Source organism: Schistocerca gregaria, chromosome 4 (genome assembly GCF_023897955.1).
Source record: "Schistocerca gregaria isolate iqSchGreg1 chromosome 4, iqSchGreg1.2, whole genome shotgun sequence".
Lineage (NCBI taxonomy): Eukaryota > Metazoa > Arthropoda > Insecta > Orthoptera > Acrididae > Schistocerca > Schistocerca gregaria.
Window position 1 is genome coordinate 751,978,540 of NC_064923.1, and position 16,876 is coordinate 751,995,415.

Sequence of the window (16,876 nt, forward strand, 5' to 3'; positions counted from 1 at the left end):
AATTACATACATTTCAATTATGAGATACTGATGGTTCATTTGCGAGTGAGAATTTTGCTGGCGGTACAATTTAAAATTTTGAGCAGTCAATGTCATAATTGTTGGGCAGCTTCAAAATTTTACTTCGTCTTGTTATGCAGTTAATTGCTTGTATTTGCATTTCCTGCAATATTAACAGAAACCTCCAGAAAATTTGCTGCTTGGATGTAAAATTTGTGCACTATGTGCCACTCTGTATAATTATTATAGGTCTATAGCATTGTGGCAGTCGCCAGAAGAACCTCTGTGAATGCACAATGAAACACATTATTCTGTGGCGACGAGTGCACGGACAACCTACTTTACTTTTTGATTTTTATAAGTATTCTTTGTATTGACTTATGTTTTTCAGTTGATTGGTGTTTTAGCTTTAGTAAATAAAAAAGTTATTGCTTGACTACTACGTTGTATCTCTTCAGCAGACGAGGAGAAGCTGTAGTTGACCAAAGCATAATACCATCTATGCCTACAGATTTGGCACATTAACATATAATAAGCCAGGAGAAAGAATCGCAATACAAAGCTAAGCAAGCCTTAATTGTATTGGTGAATTTTGTTTTAATATAGGTTTACACCTGCTTGTTTTCTTACTGAAAACAGGATGCTTTATTGTTTGTGGACCCCACCATTTTTGCATAGTTCATTTAATCTTCTACACACATTAGTTAATCACTTGAACAATTAACTACTTATATTATCACTACACTAGAAAACCAGTTTTATAGTTTTATGATAGTTTTGTTAAATTTCAGAAATAATGGTATAAATATTGACAACAAACAAAATAATTATTACATTGGCACAACAATGAAGAAAGTGTGGTAAATTTCCAAACAGAAACATTCTTCTAAGGTATGGGGTTTCATACCTTAAGATCTGAATGTTATAAGATACGAGTTTTCAATCCTTTGCTGCAGAATGAGCAAATCATACCTGTACTGCAACATAGGGTTTTTATGCACGACATTTCTTAACGTGCAGTAACACACAACTCAACATTAATAATTTGAGTTATGAGGCTTTTGTTACCTTGACATTATGCTAATCATATCTTAAATATCTTGACATATAAAAGCTATGCCCTAGGTCTGATCTGGGAATTTAAAGTTGAAGCACAACTTACACATCATGGTTATTACTGTATTACACAGCCACAAATGTACCAGGTTATCATAAGGCAGTTGTAAAATAAACAAGTATCAAGTCAAAACCCTGAAGACGACATTGGATGAACTCAATAGCGACTTCTTATAAGCATGACAACTTGTTACCACTGACAGTAATTTTAAGCACTGAAGGTGATGGCAGTGATAACTGTCAAAAGCTCAAAGATTGTAACTCAAATGATATTTGAAAACAGAAGATTTTAGTGACTAAAAGTCCAGATTTTCCACTTTTTTATTAGACGTTTCATAAGCTGCAAGAGAAATACAAGTAGATATAGATAGAACCTAGCATAAATGTCCAAACATGGCACAACTAAGATGTGGCAGGTCCCCTAAAGATTAGCCATTCATGACAGTATTGCCTCAACTACTTCATTAGAGCACTTACCTGAACTGTTGTTGCTTTTTAACAGGAGTTTATACTTCCCTTACAATCCAGTAAAGCAACGAAATATCCTCACTTGTTTCAATGCACAATGTTCCATAGTCACAACCATTAGTGGGTGCTGAAGCAGATATTTAGTTGACAGTAAATGATAACAGACAAACAGTTGCAGGATAAAGATTTATTGAAATCCTTGACCATGGTTTTGGTATATCTAAATATACCTTCATAATTATGCTGTACAGATGGAGGTGATATTTTAATTTTAACTACTGACAATGCCTTTGGCATGATTGTTTTATGTATCTCCATTGCAGGATGTGATTTTAGTGTATTTTTGCTTCTGATGAAGGTATATTTAGATATACTCAAACCGTGGTCAAGGATTTCAATAGATCTTTATCCTGCAACTGTTTCGTTGTTATCATTTACTGTGAAGATTTTCAACAGTTACTGCTTCAGCCATGTTTATAATTTTGAGATATTCACTTCCTACTGACTGCACCCACAGAGGGGTTTATAGATCTAGTTCAAGTGATGAAAAGGCATTGTAGGGAAAATGATGTAAGAAACAATACAATGAACAATAAGTTGGATCTGCCATGCATTAATAAATTCACAACAATTTACGATTGTGGGAGGAAAACAATATTTACCTTTGCTAAATCCCATGTTCATGAAGTAATTATCTGTGTTGCTCCATTTTAATGTATACGCTGGAAGTATTTTCACAATGTGTCTACTTTTACAACTTTTTAAAGTGTCTGCTAAGCTCCATATATAAATGGCGCCATGCAATGCACATTTTGCAGCAATTCTTCCACAACCTAGAACTTCAATTGAGTCAACCAGCTGTGGACTATTGACATTAATACTGCCAGGCATTGGTGGCATTTTCAGTTCTTTCTCCTGGAGACTAAGAGAGATTATATATAATATCACATATATTTTACACTTACATATCTGTCATCATTAATCAGCACTAAAGTACCTAGTATCTCTGACATCTCCGGACCATACACAAATACCATCTGCACATGATACCAGGAGAGATTTAGTCTCCAAACAGTACGCAAGTTGAAATACTTCATGCTTTGATGATAACTGATGGAGTGTAGTAAATTTCACTGCATACTTTGGAGGTACTGGGTATCCAATGTCCCACACTAGGATAGTGCCATCACTCTTTGCTCCTGTAATGAAGACTACCTCAAAATACATGAAATAACATATTTATTAAAATGTAAGAAATATTTCAACTGAAAAACTTATTACTCATTCATATTTGTTACACGCTAAACAAAAATCATTGGATGACTGGAACACTCACTGAAACTATAAATCCCACATAAATATACACCAATTGTTTCAAAAACCATCTATGAATGAGATTCCTCTGTTTATTTATCTTAATGATCAACACTGTGAACAGATTCACAAGAAACAAGACGTTTCTTGTGGAAACTGGAGTAAATACAACACAAGCAAAATTATAAAACCTTCCAAAATCTCTTGATTTAACTTTTAATAGTTATTCTGCTAAAATCCTACATACTGCGTGTCACGTGTGTATGTGTGAGTGTGTGTGTGTGTGTGTGAGTGTGTGTGTGTGTGTTGAAAAAGTAATCTTGAAAACTCTTAATCCAGCCTTGTTAGAGGCAAGACTTTTTTTATGATGACAGCCAGCCAAGAAGATCGGCTTTGAATCTCAGGTAAGTCACGTCGTATAAAAGAAGTGGGAAGTTTATCGTCTACTTTACGCTTTAAATCGGCATTAGAAACATTAGAGCATGCAATAAAATCTACCTCAGCTATTGTGCATTCTTCCATTTTTTGTATGTGCTAGACATAGTAGCAGCATGTTTAGATATAAACTGCTTAGCAGAGCTATTTATTTTGGTGGCAATTAGTTAAATCAACATTGCAGTGAGAAATGAATTGAAATATTCAGCTGCAGAAGATTCCATTTGTGGCGTGTTCTTTGGTCCAGGCATCTCATGAAATGGATGGAGTAATGGCTGTAGTGTTTCAACTGCAATCACTGCAGTGTACTGCGTATTTTCCATTCTTTCTTCACAGTCAATCAGTATACCAACAAGATCATCACTGTCACTTTCTGAACCACTACTACTTTCACTAAAATATTCTATCACTAATACAGTCCTGGAAATGGAAAAAAGAACACATTGACACCGGTGTGTCAGACCCACCATACTTGCTCCGGACACTGCGAGAGGGCTGTACAAGCAACGATCACACGCACAGCACAGCGGACACACCAGGAACCGTGGTGTTGGCCGTCCAGTGGCGCCAGCTGCGCACCATTTGTGCACCGCCACCGTCAGTGTCAGCCAGTTTGCCGTGGCATACGGAGCTCATTCGCAGTCTTTAAAACTGGTAGCATGGCGCGACAGCGTGGACGTGAACCGTATGTGCAGTTGACGGACTTTGAGCGAGGGCGTATAGTGGGCATGTGGGAGGCCGGGTGGACGTACCGTCGAACTGCTCAACACGTGGGGTGTGAGGTCTCCACAGTACATCGATGTTGTCGCCAGTGGTCGGCGGAAGGTGCACGTGCCCGTCGACCTGGGACCGGACCGCAGCGATGCACGAATGCACGCCAAGACCGTAGGATCCTACGCAGTGCCGTAAGGGACCGCACCGCCACTTCCCAGCAAATTAGGGACACTGTTGCTCCTGGGGTATCGGCGAGGACCATTCGCAACCGTCTCCATGAAGCTGGGCTACGGTCCCGCACACCGTTAGGCCGTCTTCCGCTCACGCCCCAACATCGTGCAGCCCGCCTCCAGTGGTGTCGCGACAGGCGTGAATGGAGGGACGAATGCAGACGTGTCGTCTTCAGCGATGAGAGTCGCTTCTGCCTTAGTGCCAATGATGGTCGTATGCGTGTTTGGCGCCGTGCAGGTGAGCGCCACAATCAGGACTGCATACGACCGAGGCACACAGGGCCAACACCCGGCATCACAGTGTGGGGAGCGATCTCCTACACTGGCCGTACACCTCTGGTGATCGTCGAGGGGACACTGAATAGTGCACGGTACATCCAAACCGTCATCGAACCCATCATTCTACCATTCCTAGACCGGCAAGGGAACTTGCTGTTCCAACAGGACAATGCACGTCCGCATGTATCCCGTGCCACCCAACGTGCTCTAGAAGGTGTAAGTCAACTACCCGGGCCAGCAAGATCTCCGGATCTGTCCCCCATTGAGCATGTTTGGGACTGGATGAAGCGTCGTCTCACGCGGTCTGCACATCCAGCACGAACGCTGGTCCAACTGAGGCACCAGGTGGAAATGGCATGGCAAGCCGTTCCACAGGACTACATCCAGCATCTCTACGATCGTCTCCATGGGAGAATAGCAGCCTGCATTGCTGCGAAAGGTGGATATACTCTGTACTAGTGCCGACATTGTGCATGCTCTGTTGCCTGTGTCTATGTGCCTGTGGTTCTGTCAGTGTGATCATGTGATGTATCTGCCCCCAGGAATGTGTCAATAAAGTTTCCCCTTCCTGGGACAATGAATTCACGGTGTTCTTATTTCAATTTCCAGGAGTGTATTTTCCAATAACACACAAACTTAATTATTGAAAAATGTTATGAAAAGGATAGTTGCTACTCACCATACAGCAGAGGTGCTGAATTGCAGCTCTCTCTCTCTCTCTCTCTCTCTCTCTCTCTCTCTCTCTCTCTCTCTCTCTCTCTCTCTCACTCACTCACTCTCACACACACACACACGACTGCAGTCTCTTGAAACTGAAGCCACGCTGCAAGCAGCAGTACCAATGCATGACGGGAATGGCTACTGGGTGGGGGTAAGGAGGAGGCTGGGGCAGGAAGGGGGAGGGATAACAGGGAAGGGGTGGGGGACAATGATGTGCTGCTGTGGAGTGTGCAGGGATGGTGGGGAGAGGGTAGGGCAGCTACGTGCAGTCAGGAAGTTCGATGGAGGGCAGGGAAGAGGTGGGGGGAGGGGGAGGGGAGAAGGGGGATAGAGGAAAAGGAAAGTAGGAAAGACTGGATGCAAAGGCGGAATAAGGGCTGTGTAGTGTTGAAATGGGAACAGGGAAGGGGCTGGATGGTTGGGGACAACATTTAACGAAGGTTGAGGACAGGATGGTTATGAGAACATAGGATATACTGCAGGGAAAATTCCCACCTCTGCAGTTCAGAAAAGCTTGTGTTGGTGGGAAGGATTCCTGTCTCTGCACGCTCCCCGCCAGCACGTAACTGTCCCCCACCCCTATCCTACCATCTCTCCCTCTCCTCGCCCCAGCCTCCTCCTTACTCCCACCCGAGTCACCACTCCCATCACGCCCTGGTGCTGCTGTGGGAACAGAGTGTCTGAGCAGAGAAGGCTATAGGAAGAGAATAACAGACTCCAGGGTAACAGAAGATCAGATAATAAGCGAAATGGACGGGGAAACTGAGGGCCATCCCGTTGGGGGCAAGTCAGTGAGTTGGTAACTGGTATCAAAAATCAGGTTAATAACTATTGAAGGAGACACATTGGGAGGACATACTCAGAGTTGTACAAACAAAATATTTGTAAGACACACCAGATAAATAGAATTCATTATGACAATAAATTTGGGGGGTTAAGAATGTTAGGGTAGAAAACAAGAAACAGTAATCAAATATGTATTGTGGAGTTTGGATTAGATTAGACAAATTTTTATAAGCAATCAAAAAATGTTATGTGAGAGGTCATGCCAGGCAGCAATTGTGACGAATTTGGGCTACATAGGCTAATGGAAAGGATCGTGGAGAGGCAAATTTGCTGATCCTAATTTAAATACTGACAGGACTGATAACTAAGAGGCAGGAAGAAGTTTTGACATGTAACAGCAATGATGATGTAGATGTTTAATTTTAGTGTACGGAATGATGATTCTATCAGTGAGGATGATTATGAAATTAGCAGAAATGGATAGTGGAGATGATACAAGTTGTGACAGCAACAACATTGGCAGTATAACTTTTTAAAGTCAGATCTTGTCGATAAATACTAGTGAAGGGGGATAGAAGCAAAAATAATGATAAGCAAAAATAATTATTTAGCTGATACCTTGTGGGCAGTATGGTTAATTACGAAGACCTTAATGAGAACAAGGGAATTAAGGATAAAATATAAAAGTTTTGTGAAAAACTTCATCCTGACTGGTGGTACGAATCAAACCACAGGTCAGGTGATGAGGGAAACTCTGTAGAAGTCAGTCAGCATGTTAATGGGAATTGTGTAACTTTAAATGCGAACATTTTTAGGTTAGGCTTTACCGAAACTGTTACTGACATTAAATGAAACAACAAGTTCACTGTTACCATCTCCACAATATCCTTTCTTCCAGGAGTGCTAATCGAGCAAGTTCAAGTTTCGCAGGAGAATTTCTGTGGGGTTTGCAAGGTAGGAGATGGGGTACTGGTGGAAGTAAAGCTGTGAGGGTGTGCTGTGAGCTATGCTTGGGTAGTGCGGTCAGTAAAGCACTTGCACACGAAAGACAAATGTCCAGAGTTCATGATTCGGTCCAACACACAGTTTTAATCTGCCAGAAAGTTTGGGAAGGCAATTATTGTTCACTCAAAACGGATTGTACAATCTATGGGATTACCAAAAATTAAGAGAAAACACCAAACAGTTCTGATTTTGTTGAAATGCTTTTTGTATGTGTAAAAATAAGGGGAGAAACTGGTGTGTATAGTAACATTGTGAAGAAATAGATACTTTTTACGTTCTCTTGGGTATGTAAAGTTTACAGAAGGCTGCCTTGTAATTCAAGATGTGAGTGAAAATGCCATCTTGGTGATAGACTGAATCATGAGCGTAGAGGTAAGATCCTACTTATCTAATAAAAAATTAGTCTTTACTATGTAGCGGATTGGGGTTTAGTGACTTAAGACTGAGTGTCAGTGACAGAGGGGAGCAAAGGTCATTATTTTGTCAGGGATGATGGGACGAAAAGCGACACTTTGTGGAATGGGTTCTTTCCTTGGCTCAGAGGGCGAGATATGAGTGAAATATTAGTGGTTCCCCTAACAGTCATTTAGTATTTATTGAGACATACGACCCTTTAAGCAAACAGAGTAATATAATGTGTTTCAATTTGATCAATTCCTCATGGAAGCAGAGCGGTGGAATCATAGCAGGCAGGTTCCAGTGGCTGCTGACGTGGCGGGCTCTTGTTGCAGTAGTGTTCCGGTGGCATAATCTTCCATTCAGTATTGTACCCATGACCTGCAGCAGTGCACCAGCGGCATGCTGTTCTGTTCAGTATTATACCCGTGACCTGCAGCAGTGGCGCGCCAGCGGCATCATGTTCTGTTCAGTTCCATCCTGGTGACCCACTGCGGTGGCGGCAAGGTCTTCTTGTGAATTCACTCGTCGTGTTATTAACAAGTGGCTACAACATGGCTTAGAGTCCTCTGTCCCGGAATTGAACAAGTAGCCCTCAGGTTCGGCTTCTTCAGGCAGAATTCATTAACCTCTAGGTTCCCAGGTGACCCACTGGGTGAGGCTGCAGTCCTTTCGTCCTCACCAGCCATCTGGGTAAGTACCACATGAACTACTTTCTGGTAACATCTGGGATGGCATCTTCTGTGTTCACATATTGGCGCAGTATCGACATCGTCCTCTGTCGAGTAGCAAAGCAGCTAAGTTGTTGTAACGAAGTAAGACGGCCGCTGACTAACCATCAGTCTGTCTGTCTGTCTGTCTGTCCAGGTGGCGTTTCTTCATATTTTCTTTCTCCCCTCGACGGACCTTCTCAAAGGACAACCTCATGCCCGTTTGCTTTCGCCAATATCATGAAGTTTCTAGGGCGGCGAGTGACTTTGGTTGTTGATCTATGCTTCTAACATTGGGCAGAAATGTGACCAATGTTGACAAATGTGCTGGCTTTCCATTGTTTTGCCTCTATGCTGGCATGGTTGGGCATTGCCCTGTCATCCTCCTCCCTATTGCCCGATACGTCACACACTTTAGTTCAGTATGCTGGCAGTTCATGGAGCATTGACTGTTGATGTTCGACCTGTGATCATCACCGTTCACCTTGAAAGCATTGCCCGTCCGCTCGGTTGTTGATCTGCTGAAGGGCTGATTGCTGCTGCGCAAACTCTGCTTGTCATTGGTCTCCTCATGTTGGGCAGAAACGTTACCAATGTCGAGATACATGTCAGTTTTCCTTGTTCAACTGCTACCGCTTATGAATATTGTGGCTTTAGGTGTCAAAGCATCTGAAATGTTCACTTAACCTATAATAAGTCTTAATATATTTTTCTACTTTGAACAACCGTAAGTAACACACAATTATTATACATGGGTCAATCCATACCAAGTGGTCCAAGAAAAAAATAATTGGTTGCTTGACAGTCTCAGAAAAATTTTATATTTGCTGGGTGAATTCCCCAATGTTTAGTAGTCACAGAAATATTTTTAAAAATACATTCTTTAATATTTTGAAATTGCAGTCATATTTGTTCCAGGCTGCATGCGTTTTTTCGTTTTTGCAAGTATCTAATTTTTTTTTGCAATTCTTCAGTAGTGGATTGTCCTAAGTCTTTCAGATAAAATTCATTTAATTCCACACACTCTGCACTACAAATTAACATTATTATCACTTAGCTCAATGTATTCTTTAATATTTTTTAATAATTCAAAGTTATCAGCTGCAAATTAAAAAAAAAAAAAAATTCTCAATTTTTGAACAGTAGTTTTCCAAACAAAAATTAATTTCTCAGCTTTAATATTTTTTCTGTATTACACTGTATAGTATAATTATTAGACAATCTGTGTTGGAATGAATGACTTCAATGTCCATTTCAGAGAGGCGTACAGACCATCATGTCAAACGACTTGATGGACTGAAACTTCCTGGCAGATTAAAACTGTGTGCCCGACCGAGACTCGAACTCGGGACCTTTGCCTTTCGCGGGCAAGTGCAAGTTTTAATCTGCCACGAAGTTTCATATCAGCGCACACTCCGCTGCAGAGTGAAAATCTCATTCTGGAAACATCCCCCAGGCTGTGGCTAAGCCATGTCTCCGCAATATCCTTTCTTTCAGGAGTGCTAGTTCTGCAAGTTTCGCAGGAGAGCTTCTGTAAAGTTTGGAAGGTAGGAGACGGATACTGGCAGAAGTAAAGCTGTGAGTACCGGGCGTGAGTCGTGCTTCGGTAGCTCAGATGGTAGAGCACTTGCCCGCGAAAGGCAAAGGTCCCGAGTTCGAGTCTCGGTCGGGCACACAGTTTTAATCTGCCAGGAAGTTTCATATCAGCGCACACTCCGCTGCAGAGTGAAAATCTCATTCTGGACTTGATAGATTGTTTAGCCCAAGTAACCTCCTTAGGGCACCATGGTCCATGATTATCTTGAATTTATTCCCACACAGATAGCACCTGAAATATTTGATACCATGACACTCAATAACTCCTTTTCTGTTGTTGAGTAATTCTTTTCTGCCATATTTAATTGTCTGGATGTGTAGGCTACTGGATGTTCTGCACCATCAATGTTTTGACCCAAACCTGATCCGACAGCATGTCCAGATGCATCACAGGACAGGATGGCTTCTTTGCTGAAATCTCGATTGGATTAATACAGGACTGTGTGTTAATTTGTATTTAAATGTTTCAAATGCTATGTTGCAATCGGTTGTACAGGGAAATTTAGTACCTTTTTTCAATAACTGCATGAGAGGTCATGCTATTTCGGCATAGTCTTTTACAAATTTTCGATAATAATTTAAGAGGCCTAGAAATTGGTGTACTTCCTTGGTAGATTGCAGTGTTGGAAAATCTAACTGCGGTTATTAGCTATGAATCAGTTTTGATTCCGTGTTCACTGACAACATGGCCTAAATATGTTACGTCATTTAGTGTGAAGTGATACTTTCCAAATTCAATGATAATTTAGCACCTCCATTATCATCATTTAAGACTGATTATGCCTTTCAGCGTTCAGTCTGGAGCATAACCCCCTTATAAAATTCCTCCATGTTCCCCTATTCAGTGCTAATATTGTTGCCTCTTCTGATGTTAAACCTATTACTTCAATATCATTCTTAACCGAATCCAGGTACCTTCTTCGTGGTTTGCCCCGAACTACTCCTACCCTCTACTGCTGAACCCATGAGTCTTTTGGATAACCTTGCTTCTCCCATGCGAGTAACATGACCCCACCATCTAAGCCTGTTCGCCCTGACTGCTACATCTATAGAGCTCATTCCCAGTTTTTCTTTGATTTCCTCATTGTGGACACCCTCCTGCCATTGTTCCCATCTACTAGTACCTGCAATCATCCTAGTTACTTTCATGTCCGTAACCTCAACCTTATTGATAAGGTAACCTGAATCCACCCAGCTTTCGCTCCCATACAACAAAGTTGGTCGAAAGATTGAACGGTGCACAGATAACTTAGTCGTGGTACTGACTTCCTTCTTGCAGAAGAGAGTAGATCGTAGCTGAGTGCTCACTGCATCAGCTTTGCTACACCTCCGCTTCCAGTTCTTTCACTATGTTGCCATCCTGTGAGAATATGCAACCTAAGTACTTGAAACTGTCCACCTGTTCTAACTTTGTTCCTTCTATTTGGCACTCAATCCGTTTATATTTCTTTCCCACTGACATTACGTTCGTTTTGGAGATGCTAATTTTCATACCATAGTCCTTACATTTCTGATCTAGTTCTGAAATATTACTTTGCAAACTTTCAATCGAATCTGCCATCACAACTAAGTCATCCGCATATGCAAGACTGCTTATTTTGTGTTCACATATCTTAATCTCACCCAGCCAGTCTATTTTTTTCAACATATGATCCATAAATAATATGAACAACAGTGGAGACAGGTTGCAGCCTTGTCTTACCCCTGAAACTACTCTGAACCATGAACTCAATTTACCGTCAACTCTAACTGCTCCCTGACTACCAATGTAAAGACCTTTAATTGCTTGCAAAAGTTTGCTCCCTATTCCACAATCTCGTAGAACAGACAATAATTTCCTCCTAGGAACCCAGTCATATGCCTTTTCTAGATATATAAAGCATAGATACAATTCCCTGTTCCACTCATAACACTTCTCCATTATTTGCCGTAAGCTAAAGATCTGGTCCTGACAACCTCTAAGAGGCCTAAACCCACACTGATTTTCATCCAATTGGTCCTCAACTAATACTCGCACTTTCCTTTTAACAATACCTGAGAAGATTTTACCCACAACGCTGATTAAAGAGATACCTCTGTAGTTGTTACAATCTTTTCTGTTTCCATGTTTAAAGATTGGTGTGATTACTGCTTTTGTCCAGTCTGATGGAACCTGTCCCAACTCCCACGCCAATTCAATTATCCTGTGTAGCCATTTAAGACCTGAAATTCCACTGTATTTGATGAGTTCTGACTTAATTTCATCCACCCCAGCTGCTTTATTGCACTGCAATCTATTGACCATTTTCTCCACTTCCTCAAATGTGATCCTATTACCATCATCATTCCTATCCCATTCTACCTCGAAATCTGAAATATTACTGATCGTATTTTCACCTATGTTGAGCAACTCTTTAAAATACTCCCTCCATCTGCCCAAGGCATCCACAGGATTCACCAGCATCTCCGACTCATTGAAAATTTCTCGTAAGTGAATCACATGATCTTTGATGTCCTTTGACAATACAATTATTTCATTGAGGTGCACACGCATTGTCAAATTTTTAACCCATGTAATGCACCATCTAGTAATCTTTGGAATGTTGTGGCGACATTCTTTAATCCAAAAGGCATCCCTAAGAATTTCTAATGGCCTCAAGAGGTGGAGAAAGCAGTTCTATGTCTGTACTCTGGTGCAACTTCTATTTATTGGTACCCACTCCCAACCTACTGTTACCAAGATGGTCAACGTTATCTACGATGTTTGGTAATGGATACTTGTTCGAAATTTTTTTGCTATTTAAAAGCCTGTAATCACAACAGAATATATAAGATTTTGCACCATCAGCAGATTTCTTTGGCACAACTATAACATTTGCACTGTATGGCCAATCCGAATACTCTATTATAACGTCCTTTAATTGCTGATCTATGAATTCATCAAGTCACAGTTGTAACTGGTGAGGAACTCTGTATGGTATCCTATAAACTGGCATATTATCTCTTGTTGGAATCCTGTGTTGTGTGATATTCATTGCTGTTAGCAGTCACCATGAAGTAAACATATCCTGAAAGTCATTCAACACTGCTTCTATCATATCCTGTACCTTTTAAGCGTGATATCTTCTGGCGCAATGCAGTTTTGTAGGTGGCTGGTTTGTCGCTGTTGTCTACATCTGACCAATCAAAATCATCTCCTCTAAGGCACTTACGTTTGCAACTAACATTCCTTTCATAATTCTTTGTCTTCTGTCCCAAAATTATCTACATGCACTGATATCTTCTGTACTACATCATCAATTATTGCAGTATGAACTATACTCCAGTGCAAAAAACAATATACTGTGTCTAATTCATCATTTTCCTCAAGCAATCCATTGTCTATATAGAGTGTTTGCGGGTAAGGCAGCATTGAAGTCCACCCAAAGTAGCTTACCTGTTTCCAGATGGTATTTTATCCCGCAAATCTACCTCCAATGACCTTGCTCACAGTTCAGTTGATTCATCTTTCCAGGGAGAGGTATCTTGTGCCAGAGGGTCCTTGGTACCTGTGTCACCTAATTGAAACAATGTTCCATTAAGCTGCGCTGTTTGCTGCCAAAGATTACGGCGCATCCAACCACCCGGTGGCCACCTTTCAGGAATTACTTACCTCCAACTTAGCCTCACCATCCTTCCTCAGAATACTAACCTTTCAGCAGAAGAAAGGCAGCCATACAGAAACTCAAAACTAATCGCAGACAAATGTTCCCCCACAGTTGTTATAAATTTCAGTGATTACCTAGCAGTAAGCCTCTGCCAGTTATCTGCCCCCCCTCCCCCTCCCCCTATAAACTCTGCCATAGTGATCCCATCCCAGAAGTCCAACACAGTCACCAATTTCTGCTTAAAGCCTTAGGCCCTTTCCAGAATCTTTCCCTTGAATCCGCTTTCTCTCCTCTCCCCTATGATACCACATGCGCCCACCTTCTACAAGACCCCCCAAAATCCACAAACCCAACAATCCTAGTTGTCCCATTGTGGTTGGTTATTGCACCCCCAATGAAAGAATTTTGACCTTCATTGACCAACATTTCCAATCAACTGCCCGTAATCTAGCCTCCCATGTCGAAGGTACCTACCACTTCACTGACTCTCCACCATCCTCACTCCTTTACCTCCTGGATCCCTACTCGTCACTATTGGCATCATCTCCCTATACACCAACATCCCACATGCCTGTGGTCTTATCACTATTCAACACTTACCTTTCCCAATGTCTTTAGTCCGAAAACACTAACTCATTCTTCACACACTTCACTAACTTTATCCTAACACATAAGGGAATGTATACAAACAAATCTGTGGCACAGCCATTAGGCCCACATGGTGCCCTCCCATGCCAACCTGCTTATGGGCCATCTAGGGAAGTCCTTCCTAGCCTCCCAAATTACAAACTCATAGCCTGGTTCAGGTCCACTGATATCTCAATTATCTGGACTGAGGGTCAATATATCCTGTCTTCATTCCCTCACAACTTCAACACTTTTCCTCGCATCCACTTCACTTGGTCCCCCTCAACTCAGTATGCCACCTTCTGAGATGTTGACCCCTTCTCTCTGACAGCTCCACCCAGACCTTTGTCCACATTAAACCAACCAACCACTAACAGTACCTGCATTTCAACATCTGTCATCCCTTTCACACCAAAAAATTCCTTCAATACAGCCTGGTCACCCGGTGATGGCATATCTGCGATTACAAGAACTCCCTTGCCCAGGATGCTGGGGGTTTCACCGAGACCTTGACAGAGAGAGACTGTTCCCCAGATCTAGTCCACAAACAAATCTCCCATGCAATTCCCCTTACACCCCCATTCCTCATACCACCCTCAAGAACCAGCCACAAAGAACTGCCCCCTTTGTTACCCAATGTCAATCTAGATTGGAATAACTGAACCACATGCTTCACCAGGGCTTTGATTGCCTATCATGCCCCAAAAAGACGGACATCCTACCCGAAATCCCTCCTTCCCCTCCTGAAGTGGTGGTCCACCATCCTAGTTCATCCATATGTCACTTCCAATCCCACCCCATTGCCACAAGGATCATCTCCCTGTGGAAGACTCCGGGCAAGACCTCTCCCAGTCCACCCATCCAGAAGTTCCTATTCCAATCCTATTATAACTTTATCCTACTGCATCAGGGGCTGGGCCACCTGTGAAAGCAGCCTTGCTACAATCACTGCACAGCTTTTTATATTGGTATGACTGCTAACCAGCTACCCACCAGGATGAACGGCCACCGCATAGCTGTGGGCAAGAGCAATGTACAGCTAACACTATTTCAATGGTTGCTTCACTACCCAAGCAGTCTGGATCCTTTCCTCCATAAACATCATTTCTGAACTGCACAAATGGGAGTTAGCCTTACAACACATTCTCCACTCCCATAATTATCCTGGTCACAAACCATGGTAACAATGTTCCCACACCATCAACCTGACAGCTTCCTACCCCCCCCCCCCCCAATCCTCAGTTTGCCACCCTCTGCCAGCGCACCTGCCCCTCTTTCCCCACTCCTCTTCTTTTTTGTTCCGTTTTCCCCACCTCCCTGCCCCACAACGTCCTGTCACTGTGCCTACTGGCATTCTAGTCCCTGCACACACTACCAGACAGCACTCCTCTCTTCCCCCACACTTTTACACTGCTATCCCTTCCCCTTCCCTGCCCCTCCAGACTGCCACTTCCATCCCACATGATAGCTGCATTCTGGCCCAAGATGTCAAGAGTTGGTGGTCATGTGTGCGTGAGATGTACTTGCTTGGTTGAACGAATGGTGAGAGTTTCTCTTTTTCCAACAAAGCTGTGACCGAATGAGTGTATGTAAGTGTCTTTAAATTGTGCCTGTTTCTCAACACCACTGACACAAATATTTAGTTTGCTCATATTTTCAGTGGTACGACAAATTGGGACAGTTCTCCTGGGTTTTTCTTTGTAATGGAACACCTGAAAACGGAGTTAGGCATTTCAGCTTTTGCTCTGCTACCCTCAATTTCAGTTCTTGTCTTACTCACTAGGGACTGGACACTTACCTTTAGTGCCACCAACAGTCTTCACACATAACCAGAATTTCTTTGGGTTTTGTGAAATATCATTTGACGATATTCTGCTATGGTAGTCATTAAAGGCTTCATGCACTGTTCTACTGGATACATATCTATCCAGTAAATGGTCAATTATTCTTTTAAACTTGAGCCATATTTCCTCTACATGCTCCTGCCCTGTGCTGAAAGTTTCAAGTTCCTCACTGAGGTATGACACTACTGATTTTTTAGTTTCCTGAACATATGTATCTTTCTGCTTGTGTAGTTGTCTTTTGTTAGTCGTTGCCACAACCATGTCATGGTCACCGATTCTAGTTTCGATGTGGACAGCCTCAAAGAAGTCAGGTCTATTTGTTGCCATCCGATCCAATGTATTTCCATCATGAGTGGGGTTCCAAACTAACTGTTTCAGGTAGTTCTCGAAGAAGGCATTTAGTGATGTTTTACATGATGTCTTATCACTCCGAATCCCCACAAAAGTTTAATTTTCCCAATTGAGTGTTGAATGATTAAAAGTCTCCACCAATGATTGTAGTATGATTGGGGAACTATGTACAAGTAAATTGAGGTTTTCTCTGATGTTTTTGATTACATCCGGAGACAAGTCTGGTGGGTGACAGAAGGTTTCAATCATCATTTTATGCCCACCCCTGATACTGAGTGCTGCCCAAAAAAATCACATACACTGCTTTAATTTCTATCTCTGGGGATTTGAGTTTCTTGTCTACTGTGACAAATACACCACCTCCATTTTCTATTTGCCTATCCTTTCAATATACATGCACATTTTCCCCTGGTAATTTCAGGTTTCAACCAGCTTTCTGTACCCATTATTACATGAGTGTCACTGCTTTTCAGTAGCACTTCAAACTCTAGCACTTTGTTGCAAGGTCTTCGGCAATTAACCATTAGGATTTTAATATTCTCACCTGTGGGAGGCATTTCTTTTGATCGTACACTGATACTTCTGGATTTCCTACAGCTATTGTTATTTAGATTGGATGGAGAGTCACTGATTATAAAACAACCCTTGTGTGCAACCCA

At 42.1% G+C, this 16,876-nt stretch overlaps 1 protein-coding gene across 1 annotated transcript in view; it reads right to left on the reverse strand.

Annotated features, from left to right (window-relative positions):
- LOC126267589 (leucine-rich repeat and WD repeat-containing protein 1-like) overlaps positions 1–16,876 on the reverse strand; it is a 125,820-nt gene that overhangs the window by 56,857 nt on the left and 52,087 nt on the right. The window contains exons 4-5 of the mRNA XM_049972890.1: positions 2,582–2,783; positions 2,247–2,506 (exon numbers count right to left, since the gene is read on the reverse strand). Coding sequence (XP_049828847.1) covers positions 2,247–2,506; positions 2,582–2,783 — 462 coding nt within the window. The remainder of the gene's footprint in view (positions 1–2,246; positions 2,507–2,581; positions 2,784–16,876) is intronic.